The following is a 14386-nucleotide window of genomic DNA, read 5'->3' as shown; positions in this document are numbered from 1 at the left end:
TTGGTATCTGGAGCAGTTGAGTCCTTACCTGTTTGTCTGCTTTGTGATTGGCTAAAAGCTGTTGCTAAGCTTGTGTTTTTGTTCTTAGGGAAAGTTAAAAGTTGAGTGTGACCTATTTGAACTGCATCCTGCTGCTTTTGACTCTGCTTTGCTCTTTCCCCTGATCCACATACTTTTTTCTGGCATCTTTTGAGTTTAGATTTTTAAAAACCCACTTATGTATAAATTTAGTGTGCAATATTTGAAGATTGTAACATTTTAATATGTATTTGTGATCTACAAACTACTGTAGTTTAATTTTTAAAATCTAATTGAATACTAGAAAGTTGAATTTATTGACATAAAGCAAGTTCTAATTGTAGAAAGCAAATGCATTTTAAAACCTGCCTATTATAAATACTAAAAACTATCTGGATATCAGTAATATCTTTGTTAATAAGAACAAATCCAAACTATTTCACTTAATTTTTTTCAATTGAAATGTAATATGAAAATAGTTATTAGGTCAAATTTTTATGATTTAGGATAAAGACTGTTGCTCATACTGGCATGTATGTCACTAAAGGATAAGAGTGACTTTATTTATGTTTTCTTGAAGAAGGCTGAAAAGATTGATAATGCTTTCGGTTATAGACCAGACTCAGGACAGGCTAAATGAAAGTTATATTGTGAAAGTGAGTTTGGTCTGTAATTCAGTAGACAAACATGAACTGTTGTAGTTCCAACAGCTTTTTCTCTTTAAGGCTCTATTTGGCATTGATGAGAATAAGACTTTGAACTAGATTCCCCCAAGCACTCTGCTGGAACCGGTAGAAATGATTGGAGCATTCTCTGAACCTTAAAGCCTGACCCAAGTCTTGGGTGAGTGATGTAGAGAGCCACAGACTAGCTTGGATCCTCCAAACCTAATGTGAGTTCCAGGATACAGATCATGAGAGGGTGTGTGTGTGTGTGTGTGTGTGTGTGTGTGTGTGTGTGTGTGTGTAAAAAATGTGTTTTAATTTCTTTGTCAGTTTAGTCTTTAATAAAACAATATTATCAGAATTCTGATGTATATAGTATCTAAAACTGTAAAAGTGTTTTATCAATAAATTATTTAAATTCAAATTAATTATCAAATCAATTAGTGAAAACACGGGGGCTATTTTATATTTTCAGAAAATTTGAAATTAAGGGGTTATGAATGATGGTTGCAATATTTATATATTTTCTTGTATGCATAATATCAAGAAAATCTAGATTCACACAGGTAAGTGCTTTTCTGGGTTTTTGAAAATATCTTTATACTTTCATTTTTTATTGTGCTCTATATGTTCAGAGAAACTTCTCTAGTAATGAACTATAGAAGTCATCCCTGAAATTATAGACTTAGATAAATGGTTTTGAGTGAAAACTTTTTAAATAGTTCACCTTGCATTCTCAAGATACTCTGTAGTTAAACTGATCCTGAAGCTTGAACAAAAAAGTGAAAAGAATGGTTGATTTCAAACAACTACTTGCATTCTTTATTATAAATATAAAAGTTAAAACAATAAGCACCAAAATGTACAATATCCACTAAAACTAAGGAATCATGATGGGATGTGCAATCTATTCCTTCGACCTTACAAAATTGACAGTTACACCCTTTCAGGAGCATGTACCAAGCAAATGTGCCTGAGCTTCTCCTGGCATCTTTAAAGCCAAATATCCACTTGCTGTAGCAGTTCACTCACTACTGTAGTTTTACTTGAGCTGATGTAGACAGGCATGAGTATTTTAAAAGACTGGAACACATAAACTATACCCCTCCTAATCACTGACACATTTATACATGTATGAGAATGTTCAAATGTGCTCACACAGATGGTGGGAGAGAAATTATTTAATAACTGAATTACTAGTGGCAACAAATTGTTGTGGCAGTCTTCCAATGAATTTAATGTTGATATACATTTGTAGGTTACTTTGAAAAAGAAAGTTCAAATCTAATATTTTATAATATCTCTAAAGTATGTATAAGGAATGGATTTTAAGAAATATAATTTGAAAACTGGTAATATACAAGAAAGTCCAGAGCAGGAAGGGGCCAGGTTCTAGTTAGCTGGAAGCATGTAACTGTATAAAATCAGGAATTATATTTTTGCTATTTCTTCTTCTTATTTTTTTCTATAGAAAGAGACAGGGTTCTCGCTATGTTGCCCAGGCTAGTCTCAAACTCCTGGCCTCAAATGATCCTCCCACCTCAGCCTCCCAAAGTGCTGAGATTACAGGCATTGAGCCACTGTGCCTAGCCAGGAATTATATTAAAAGATTAGAACTTTAGAGTTGAAATAAAGTTTGAGAGATCATTAAGTTCAGTTGCCCTTCATTTTAAATTTAAAGGGATTACAACTAGAGAGGTTTTCAGGCTTTTTTTTTTCTTTGCAAAGATAATAAACTAGATGACCCTCCATTTAATGCTTCCTAACAGAATCCCAAGCTATCTACTAATCTGTATGATTTATGTAAGTGGTTAAGTCTAACCTTAAATCGCAATCTCAAATTAAGAGATTTCTACTTGTTCATACGATTTAAGAAATGCATATATTTGGGCCGGGCACGGTGGCTCACACCTGTAATCCCAGCACTTTGGGAGGCCAAGGCGGGCAGATCACGAGGTCAGGAGATTGAGACCATCCTGGCTAACACGGTGAAACCCCATCTCTACTAAAAGTACAAAAAATTAGTGAGGTGTGGTGGCAAGCGCCTGTAGTCCCAGCTGCTCAGGAGGCTGAGGCAGGAATGGTGTGAACCCAGGAGGCGGAGCTTGCAGTGAACCAAGATCGTGCCACTGCACTCCAGCCTGGGCGACAGAGCTAGACTCCATCTCAAAAAAATAAATAAATAAAACAAAAATTTTAAAAAAAAGAAAAAAGAAATGCATATCTTTGACATTTAGTAAATATTTACAAATAATGAATGAATGCTAAATGGTTACATAGTATCAAGTTTTCTGTTAATTGGTAAAGTAATAGTATTATTTTACCAATGTAAACTTATACGAACATATATTTTAAAAATTAGACTCATAACAAATTAAGAATGTTACGTTCTCCAATTTGTATCATCTGAAAAAAATACTATTTTAGTATTTCTGAGTTATTTGCCAGAAAATAAAAACGCAAAAATTAAGAAGATCATATTCTCTATTACTATAAGCAAAATGATCTTGAATTCCATTCAAATCTGAATTCCTGTAAAAAACATACATTTTTAAGTGGTATTGTATCTTTTATTTTTTGAGAGTATGTTTTAGCAAAACAGAAAACTAGAATGGATAAGCAAATATAAACATTTTTATTTGATGAACTATTCCCCTAAATGTATCTATGCCCTTTGGGTAAAGGGGAAAATGGCCCACAGAGTGAGAATTTGGGAGAGCAGAAGAACAGACAGGAAAGTTCAGTGAACAGCATTTTATTTTTAAAATACATAACAACCTCCTAGTAGTCTCCAGATGTGGCCTTGTACTTGTGCTCAGGTTAAGAATCTACAACTTGATACCCTCTTGGAAAGCAAGAGACCTCCGAAGGAGGCAGAAAAAGAAGGTGGTTTAAAGGATTATAGGACCTACAACTAAAGATCATCAAAAAGGAACTGAGTAGGAGTTATTCACACTGTGCAAGAAAAGCACACATTGCAGAATTCTATTCACCATTTGGTAGTAAAAATCATAGGGTAGGGAGGCATGGATAGGGAAGGCAGGATAGCTGTTATAAACAAAAAACAACTGGATTTTAAAACTTTAGAATATTGTCATTTGTTTCTTTGAATAAAAATTATCTTTAGTATAAACAAAGCATTTAAAATTCAGTCATGATTAAGCTAATGACTCATTAATATGCATTTAGCCCAAACATTTTGACCACGGGTAAAAATCCTATGGTTAAATGGGATTAGTTCAGTTCCATCAAGTCTGTGGGTTCAGGATAAGTTAAATATATTAGGTTTGGTTTTAATCTATTTTGAATGGATAATTTTTAGTATTATGCCAGGCTAATTCCTTGTATTTAAAATGACAGGTTACATACTAAACCAGTTCTTGGCCTGTGCCCACAAATAGAAGCACTATGATCATTTCATGTGTTCACATTGTTTAGGTACAGATGAAATCCAGCCCCTCAGAAACTGTTAGAAAAATTATACGACGCAGAGTATATTCAGTCTGAGAAATATTTTCTACTTGCATATATTTAGTATCTTTTGTTGCCTTTTTTTGAGTTGGTATATTTCCTCCTTCTTTAAAACCTTCAGTAGCACCTAGTAACATATAGCTTAAAGTCCTAACTGTCCATTTCCCCCTCACATTCACCTTTTTCATAGACCTCATAGTATTCTAAATTAAACCCATTCCTTCTTACTTAACTCAGTGATGATGCTGAAAAGTAGCCTCTAAACATTGTAATATGTCTGCATGAATTCTCCCACTTAATTTTTATATTTCAACAGACACTTTATTTTCTATCACTTCACCTTGGATAGACCTAAGGATTATTTAAAGCCAAACTTGGTTACAAAATGTTCCATAATCTTGTCAAACAATGGTATCTTGTCAGACACAGGAAGTGTCTGACTTGTAAGTACATGCCTGACTTAACAAGTGATCCATAGATGCCTCTGTCAGACCCTGTATAGCTGCTTACCTGGTAGTGCAGGAGAGCAGTCACAGAAATATCAAAGAAAAATCAAAGGAGCTTGGATATCATATGATTTAAGAAATGCATATATTTGGGCCAGGCATGGTGGCTCACACCTGTAATCCCAGGGGGTTCCAAGGAGATATCTGTGAGTTCCAAGGAGAAGTGGAGAGATTCTGAAAGACAGTGCTTAGCAGAGCCGAACCCAGTAAAAGCTGATTCCCTCACAGAGCCAGCCTGCCTGCCTATAAACAGGCAGGTTTTGTGGCCCCTAAGCCTCAAAAATGTTTACCTGAAGAGTGAACTTGAAATTCATTATTAGGCTTTCAATTAAGCTTAAATAATTGTTTTAATGGAAACATCTCCTCAAAGTTCATTCATTCGATACATAATTTTTGAGGGTCTCCTCAAAAATTTGAGGGTCTCCTAGTGTGCAGGGCACCAGGACATTGGAAATACAGCAGTAAACAAAAAAGACAAACATTCTGATTTTATGGAGCTTACATCCTATTGAGACAAACTAAATAAATAAATGGGAGATACCAGTAACTTACAAAATTAGTGTGATTAGTTTGAGAAGCCTGCTTTCTTCCTAAAACCTACCACTTTTTGAGAAATGGGGGTCATGTGAGGAACATGTAGGAGGTTGGGTAGATTCAGATGAGATATGTAGTGAAGAGGCTTTGGGTAGCACGAGGCCACCAAAGGCCCAGAAAGAGACAGAGAGGAGTGACAGAGAGAAATATGGAGGATAGAAGCTCTCAAAACCCAAGATCACCCATTCCATGATTTCTTAAAAAAAAAAAGAAAAAAGAAAAAAAAAAAAACTCACCCTGAGTAAAAGTAAGGGAGATAAATTTTTCTTTCCTCCTACCCTCTTTTCTTGCCTCCAGAATCAAGAACTTAGGTGAATACACAGTTATCAAAATTTTAAATATATATTCAGTAAAAGCAGCAACCTCATATAGTGACTGCTGCTTTGGATTCTGACAGACCTGAGTTCCAATTCCAGGCTGAATTTTACAAGTTTTGTAACTGGTCAAGTTGCCCATACTTTTAGTTTCTATGTCACAAATTTGTAAAATAAAAATAATTACATCTGCTTTATACATGTAAAGGGTTAAGTGTCTGATACACAGGAGTTAACAAATTAGTGGTCTTATTATTACCAGCCTAGAACACCTGACCATTATTTAACACATTGTTTCTTTAGGGGTAAAAGCAACTTTTTAATTTAAAAGCACTGACACTTCTTGGAATAATAACTATTTACAAATATTGGTGATGCCTCATATTTCTAAATAGCTATGTAGAAAGTTAAAACTCTGTGCATTTCTAAAAGAAGAAACCCTAAATGAGAGGAAAATACCAAAGACTTGTCAACATTCTTGCTCCTTTAAAGTGATATAATTCTAAAAATTGAAGAACTGAAAAAAAAAAAAAAAAGTATAGAGCAAATAAGAGGATCAGTTTAAAGTTCAGTGCTAAAAGGATCTTAATGTACCCAAAACATGATGTTGAAAAGGGAAAAAGTGCTTAGCAGACAAGCTATGTAGATAAAAACAGGAAGATATGAGCTGGAGGAGAAAAATCTAGACAAAATTAGTAAGCAGAAGTAGTCTTATAAACCAGCATTTGTTCTAAATGAAACGTTTTAAATGACAATAGGGGATTTTTCAAGAATGCTTAAACCACATAAATCTAACAACTCCCACTCCCACTCTTAAAGGAGTTCTTTGGTTTAATGGCTAAAACCATCACTCTATGTTTTCTAACCAATTACTGCATTAAGTATAATTCTGATTCCAATGAGGAGATGTGCAAATCTATAGTACAGGGTTTAACATGTGGTCCAGAAAAGTATGATTATGCCTTTTAGCCTAATTACTGCTTTTTCTACTAAAATATATCTATTCCTTGTCATGAATTGATTATAGTTTCTAAAGACCTAATGAGTTCAGGGAAGCCACTTGATCGGGAAAGCAGATGATTTGAGATTTATCTCCTAAATTTCAAAAACAAGAGTTTGAGGCATGATTGCCTCCCTCAAGGAACTTACTACCATACTGGAGAGACAAAATCCACTGTCATCTTCTACACTTCTCTCCCTTCCCATTGTTCCGAAGACTGCCCTCTTGCCTTGCCAAGATTGCCTCAGCAGCCTTTCTAACTCACTCATCTCCTTGCCCCCAGTTTTGCCCCTTCCAATATATTTTTCTAAACCTTAGCTGACATGCAAATCTGATGTCACTCTACAGTTTAGAACTTTTAGTAACTCCACAGTACCCTTAAGAATGAAATCCGTATTCTTTAATGAAGCTTAACAATCTCTCGTTAGTGTTTATCTTTTTTTTTTTTTTTTTTTTTTCCTTTCCTGTTGCCAGGCTGGAGTGCAATGGTGCAATCTCGGCTCATCACAACCTCTGCCTCCCAGGTTCAAGCAATTCTCCTGCCCCAGCCTCCCGAGTAGCTGGGACTACAGGAGCGCGCCACCACGCCCAGCTAATTTTTTTGTATTTTTAGTAGAGACGGGGTTTCATCATGTTGGCCAGGATAGTTTCGATCTCCTGACCTTGTGATCAAGGGAGGCCCGCCTTGGCCTCCCAAAGTGCTGGAATTACAGGCGTAGGCCACCACGCCCGGCCTACTGTTTATCTTTTACCTAAACTCCTTCTGTTAACTCTCCTTACCCTCTTTTCCAGACCCATTGAGCTTCCTGTATTCTGCTTCCCTAATGGATCACTCTCTCCTTTTTCTGGGCCTCTGCATATGCTAGATCTTTTACTTAGAACTTTGTGTCTATTCTCCCAAACTCTTCCCCAAATTTTCTTTCCAAGGGCTCCCTACTAATACTCTTCAGCTGTAGCTCAGGTTATCTTTTTCCTTCAGGAAGCCTATCTTGAACCACCATTCCAAGTGCAGACTCCCTAATGTTTCATAGTTCTCTGTTAAAATCAAGTCATTTTACACTACTCTGCTTTTACACAGATTATCAGCTTGCTCTTGAGAAAAATAAGGTTGAGTGCATTACTGCTAAGGACAGATGTAGAGGCCATGAACCTCACTTTGATACAGTGCAGTAAGTTGACCAAAATCTTTTTAAAAGAAAGGAAATATTTCAGAATTACTATTACTTCTTGGATTAAATGTCAAGATTCTTCCTAAAAGAAATATCAAAATGAAGTGTTTAAATAGCAGACTTTGTAAGGTAGCTCTGGCCTATACTGACAACCTGTGGTAAATATAAAAAACACAGCCCTTTGTAATCACTGTTCTGTGTTCAGGATGTTCATCTTTTCAGCAGATGTTTATTGCATTCCTGTATGTGCTCAGCCCTAGAGGTTGAGAGGAGAAGCACCTTCAGGACATCTGGCCTACCTTCGAAATCCTTAGAAAATACTTTTTATTGAGTGGTTTAAAACAAAACATTTCAAAAGTTAAATCTGCACAATGATAGTTGCTGGTTAATTAATATATTTGTTGGACTGGGTATGGTGGCTCACACCTGTAATCCCAGCACTTTGGGAGGCAAAAGCAGGAAAATTGCTTGAGTCCAGGAATTTGAGACCAGCCTGGACAACATAATGAGACCCTATCTCTACAAAAAATTTAAAAAGTAGCCGGGTGTGGTGGCCTCTGTCTGTAGTGCCAGCTACTCAGGAGGCAAGTGGGAGGATCACTTGAGCCCTGGAAGTCAAGGCTGCAGGGAACGTGAACCAGGATAATGCCACTGCACTCATCCTGGCTGACAGAGCGAGACTCTGTCTCGAAAAAAAATTTTAAAAATGCATTTGTTGGAACTCTTGGTTACTGTAAATTTATTTGGAGGCAACCTTTTTATGTTGGAGAATAGAGTGACTAATTCACTCTAGTGCTCTACAGCAGAGAACAAGAAATTAGTACTCTTTGAGGAATTTAGGTCAGTCTTTATAGAGACCATAAAGGAATCCTGACGTTTAATGGCTTGAAGGTTCTCCATAAACCACTAAATTAGAATATTAAATTAAAATTATTTTTTTCTTTTTAGTTTCAACAAATAATTTGAAACTATCTGGGGGAAAAAGGAATCCTAATTGGAGCTTCCTATACAATTTCAGTATATCTGAAATATTTCTTCAATAAATATTTATCAAGCACTAAGTATCAGACTACTGTATGTATGCAGTTTGCAGTTTTCACTTGCATTTACTTATTTTAAGCCACTTTTGATTTACCTGAATGCATGCTTTTCCCTTGCCTCTCATTAGAAAATGGAAAGATAAGCATTCCTCATTTTACAAATGTCATAACTAAGATTATGCCCTACTAGACAACTAAAACTGTGATTCCTTCAGAAATAAAATCATACCTCAATTCTTCTAGAACCAGAGTCATCATTTTTCACATACTTCTACCTAACTAGCTTTTGTAGCTCACAATCCCATACATCAAGTGCGTTTATGTTTCCAAGTCATTCATTTACAACCCATTTATTTCTCAGCGTATGTCATATTGCTGCAAATTGGATGATGTACTGGGTTGGTTTTGTTTTTGTATTTGCTTACAGCTGAGTGGGCATTTGATCATACTGTTTATTTTTGTGGCTGTGCTCAGTGGATGAGAGTTTGGAAGCCTCTGTAGCCTTTTCTTCTATATCGACATTAACTCAACATTGCTTCTTTTGATCGGTAAAAAATATTTTGGGTGCTTTAGCTATATTTTAAAAGCAGTATAGAGAACATGTATCATTTATCTTATTAGGAGATAAATAAAAAGTAACCATTTTGACATGCCACTTTAAACATGATAGTTGAAGAGCTAAAAGAGTAACTTAGTCTTCACTGAGACACTGTAGCGTCACTTCTAAGACTGAAACTTATTTTCATTTATGAGTCCTGTTCTGTGGCCATCACTACTGCTATGAATTCCACTTGTTTCCTTGTCAGAATGTTCCAACTTTTTTTGTTTTTTAACCTGAGCACTTAAGCTTTGAAAACAGCATAAACATGCAAAAAGAGATCTAATTTAGGAATTTATTTATTTTAAAGAGAGAGAATAGAGTTATGTAAAGAAATAGTACTGACATAGGACTGTGGGGATCTGGATTCTGGGCCCAACAATGTTGTTTTTCTCCTTTGTAACCTGTATTTTCCCAAGTTCCTCATCCGATTTCAGAGATTGAAATTCTGTCTTTATAACCCAGGGAGGGCACTTATGAAGGAATACTAGAAATTTTAAAGGCTTCGAATATACTTGAGAGGAAAAAGACAATTCAAAGATAGGCTGTCAAGGTTTATTATCTCTGTAGGGGAGTGATATTTATAGCTTTTACGTAGCTTACCAAAATGAATTTTGCATTGATTATAAGCCAAGGTCCCGTACATGTTGCTGCATTCTGCCGCCCATTTAGCGTCGTTTGGACATAATGGGAAAGGAAGAAGGGAAATTTCAATAGTTTGTCGAATTTACAGAGAACTTCATTACTCCTGGTGCTGTCAGGGTCAGTCTCGAGGTTGGCTGCTGTTTGACTCTAGGTAAATGGCCGAGCGGGGGTGTAGCGGGCAGATTCCCCTGTCCCTGAAGCCCGAAGACTCGTGCTGCACCTTCCTGACAGTGCACGCTCACCTCGCTGCCTTCCAGAGCCCATTCCGTACCTGAGAATTAGCAGTTGGTGGGGAACCTGGGCCCCAGAGGTGATTTTCACCTCGTCGCCTCAGACGGCCAGCTCCTCACCTCCGCGCCGGGGGGCGGGGCTTTGCGGAGTCGTGGGCCCGCATTGGCTTGCGTGGCCGCCAGGGTGGTGAAGTGACGGGCGCGGGGCGGGGCCGCGCGGCTTGTTTGTCGGCGCCGCCCCGCCCCCCGCCGTCCGTGCTGACTGAGGCGCTGCAGCCCAGAACCGCGGCCGGCTTCCCAGCGCTCGCCGCCTCCGTGCGTCCGCAGCCGTCCCCGCGCCGACATGCGCCTGGCCACCGCCGCGAACGAGGCGTACACGGCCCCGCTGGCGGTCTCGGAGCTGCTGGGCTGCAAGCAGTGCGGCGGGGGCCGCGACCACGACGAGGTACCTGGGCGACGGGCTGAGCGGGCGGCTGGGTACCTGGGCGGGTGAGCACCCGGCCGAACTGCCCTGTGCAACACGGAGGTCACGTCACCTCCTCACAGTCGCTGCCGGTCAGCATCCGAAAACGCTCCCCAGGTAGGGCGGGCGGGCGCCCGGGGAGCAGCGTCCCGGCCCTCCCGCGCCCTTCGGGGAAGGGGTTGCCTGCGGTGGGTGGGAGACCGGCGCACCGTGAGTCGTCCCTGGGCAAGAAGATGCTAAGCTGGGAGAGACTGCGACCCCTGTCATGTAAATGAAAGTCTCCAAAACGTAAATAATAATGTCGTCTGGACAAGTCTCCACAAGTCAGAAACCCAACAGACCTCAGTCTGAGGGTGAGACAGCCTGTGGATATGGCCCCTCGATGTCTTGTCAAAACAGATTATTTAGCCACCTTCACCCCCTTTGCCTCCTACTTAACACACACACACACACAGAAAAAAAACACATTTGACTCAGGGAAGAGCTGATGTTGCCTGGAATAAGTGTGTCCTGCAAGCTCTATGACGTTATGCACAGGGAATACTCTTGCGTATTAAGCCATCCCTTTTCTGAATTGGCCTTCAGAAAGAGGTACTTAATTGTAACATTTTGTGTTTTTTCTAAGTGGTTGCAAATAGGAAACCATTTGAAAGTTACTAATGTAACCTTAGGTAAAACTCGAACCTTAAATTTGAATTGAAATCAGATGCTGTGAGAGTATTGCCTTAGTTCAAGAAATCTAAATGTGAATTCTTCTCTCTGCAGCTTTGCCCACTAAAATGACGTGGTTTCGTAATTTCTTTAATGGAGTCTAATATCAGTATACTATGTATATTCATAGAAACTTAAATGAAGACACTTTGTCATGAAGGTTGTAAAGCACCAAATATTTTTTCGAGATTTTAACATTTATGGACATATTACATGTTCCTTGTTTACAGATGATAAAACAATCTTTGAAAGTCTCTTACAATATTGCTTTGGAAATTTTACCAAAAGTGAAAACAGTATGAAAGTGTTGAATTAACATTTACAGTTTCTGTTTGCGGGTCATAATAGATCTTTTCTCTTTTTGAGTAGAAGTGAGCCCCAATCATCTTGCTTGAATAGATCTGTTATTTCTGCTGATGTTTGTGTGCAGAGTCCTGGTTCTTGCCCAGATCTGGAATTTCTAAAGATAGCCGTGTAAACTAAAAGATAAATAGATTTTGGCTTGCATATTGTTACAGCACTTACGGGACTGTGTTCAGGAAACCAGGAAACTTTGTATAGTTGTATTTCATTTTTAACACATCCCAACATGTGGGAAGATAAATTAAGAAGGAATGCTTTGTAGGAAAACTATTCACTTTACAAAAAGAATAACACAATTCTTTCAAATAGCTAGCTTCCATAATGCTTTTAAATTAAACACTTTCCCGAAAGGGAACTCCTGAGCAAACTGTAGGGCACAAATATGGCCTAAGTATTACAAATGCAGTAACTTAAAGTAAGTTTTTTTCTAAAATACAGTTCATAGAAGGCAAAAAAAAAAAAAAAAAAAAAGTACCTGGACTTTCAGTATTTCTGAATTACCTATTAGTATTAATGACAATATTAACAATTATTAGTACACTTTGCTATAGTGGGCATATTTCTTTCTAACACTTCTAGATCTCTCAATTTCTATTTAACATTTTTGAATGTCAAAAGCCCAGCACCCAGCTATAGGCAATCTCTCAGAGAAGGGAGAGTGGGATGGGAACTTTCACTTTTTATATAACATATCTTTACCTTGTTGAAATGTTTTTCAAAAAACACATGCTGGTTTTGAATTTAAAAAATAAAATTACTGTGAATGTTGTGATAATCACAACAGTGATAGTGTAGTGAGGAAAACAAAATGATTCAAATTATTTGTGTATTTTTACTTCTCAACTAATTTTGCAGGTGGGTAATTACTGTAAGCCAACAATGCTTTCATTTTGCACTTGTCATTTGTTATTTCACTTAAGGATATTGGTATAGATGCATAAATGTATCTCACAAATTTGAAACATCTGACTGGAACAGTTCTTTTCAGTACACAGACATTGATTCGTACAACGATACAGTAAATACATAGTCTTTCTGTGGTACTACTGTCAACATTCACTAAGAATTTTCACTCTGAAAATGTCATCATCCCTATTTTACAGATTAGGACTCTTCAATTTGGAGGCTAAGGAAGAAGGGAGACAGTGTTTTGCATTATACACTGAGGCGACATATCAGAAGTAATATTGTGATGGTGGAAACTGTTGTTGTCTCTTTCAAAGATGGTTATTAGGTTGTTGAGGGGAAAAGTCTCTTAGTTCTCATGTTAGTTTTCCAGCCACACCTTCACATAGAGCCTGTGAGGTTAGTGCTGTGATTAGTATTTACATCTGCTTTTCAACAAGGCCATTTGTTGGTGGCAGCTCTGCCTCCTAGAATCTGGATTGGCCAAAATTTGTTCAAAGTCTGTAGTTAAGTTTCTTACAGCTACAGATGAAGGAATAATTGAATTAACCTAAATAGGAAGTTATGAAATGTATTTAGTTTGGCTTATGATGACCCCATCGAACACCTGCAGTGCCTTTTTTGATCAGCATCTACTAGAAAAGAGTTGTCACCAATTTAACATGTGACCAAGAAGTGTTTCAAAAGTGAGTTTTCTAGAAAATGGAAACTTTTTATAAACCAAGAATACTACTGTATAATAACAGCGGTATCTATAAGAATCTCCAGGGTATCAAGAAGTCTTAAAGAGGCTCAAAAGAGTAATAATGAAAGATACCAACTCTAGAACCAGATGTCATGGATTCAGCCCCCATCTCCACCACTCACTAGTACTGACTAAGCCAGAATATTTGGGTTCAAATCTCAGGGCTTTCCTTGGACACAGGGTGGGGAACATCACACACCGGGGCCTGTCGTGGGGTAGGGGGAGGGGGGAGGGATAGCATTAGGAGATATGCCTAATGTAAATGACAAATTAATGGATGCAGCACACCAACATGGCACATGTATACATATGTAACAAACCTGCACTTTGTGCACATGTACCCTAGAACTTAAAGTATAATTTTAAAAAATTTTTTTAAAGTTAAAAAAAAAAAGCTCAGGACTTTCATCAGTTAGTTATGCTAAATGGAGATAATAATAGTACCTGCTTCATAGATTAAGGTAAGGATTAATCTAAGACTCGACTTTTTCATGAATATTGTAGAACACCAAATACTCTTTCTAAACTTTAGTATCATAGACACATGGTCTTTGTTTACAGGTAATATAATTTAAAACAGTGCTCAGCTCATAAATACTTTGTGCTAGCTGCTGCTGCTGCTATTGCTATTCATTATTATGAGCCCTAGTTGCTTTTTCAATGTTATTCAAGAAATAAGCAGAAAACTTAAAGGCAGTTTGGTTCTCAGATATCATTGACTAGTGTTAGGGTACCAGCCACAGTCTAGAAACCCCACTTTACCCTCTCTTCCTGTGCTACTTCTGAGAAATTAAACAGCCAAATCTGTTAGACCTTATACCTAAAATAAGACTAGAATCTATCATAAAAGACTCACTTTTGTATAATTTGTAAAATATTCTATAGTTTATGATATGATGTAGTTGGGATTGACGGTATTATTATTTTGTCATCATCCCTATTTTACAG

The 14386-nt window shown here is 37.7% G+C and overlaps 1 protein-coding gene across 5 annotated transcripts in view; it reads left to right on the top strand.

The window, feature by feature from the left end:
• The window catches only part of SESN1 (sestrin 1), a 106793-nt gene that overhangs the window by 73458 nt on the left and 18949 nt on the right, over positions 1-14386 (top strand). Inside the window, exon 1 of one of the 5 annotated variants that reach the window (XM_077999248.1) lies at positions 729-910. The exons of 3 other annotated variants lie outside the window; for them this stretch is intronic. Coding sequence is in view for 1 of the 2 variants with exons in the window: in XM_015137611.3 (XP_014993097.1) it covers positions 10594-10695 (102 nt within the window). In the remaining variant the exon portion in view is untranslated. Of the gene's footprint in view, positions 1-728; positions 911-10501; positions 10696-14386 lie in introns of those variants that run through there. One more of the 5 variants, XM_015137611.3, reaches the window with a different exon arrangement.

Source organism: Macaca mulatta, chromosome 4 (assembly GCF_049350105.2).
Source record: "Macaca mulatta isolate MMU2019108-1 chromosome 4, T2T-MMU8v2.0, whole genome shotgun sequence".
Taxonomy (NCBI): Eukaryota; Metazoa; Chordata; class Mammalia; order Primates; family Cercopithecidae; genus Macaca; species Macaca mulatta.
This window is presented reverse-complemented; position numbering and strand designations above follow the sequence as displayed.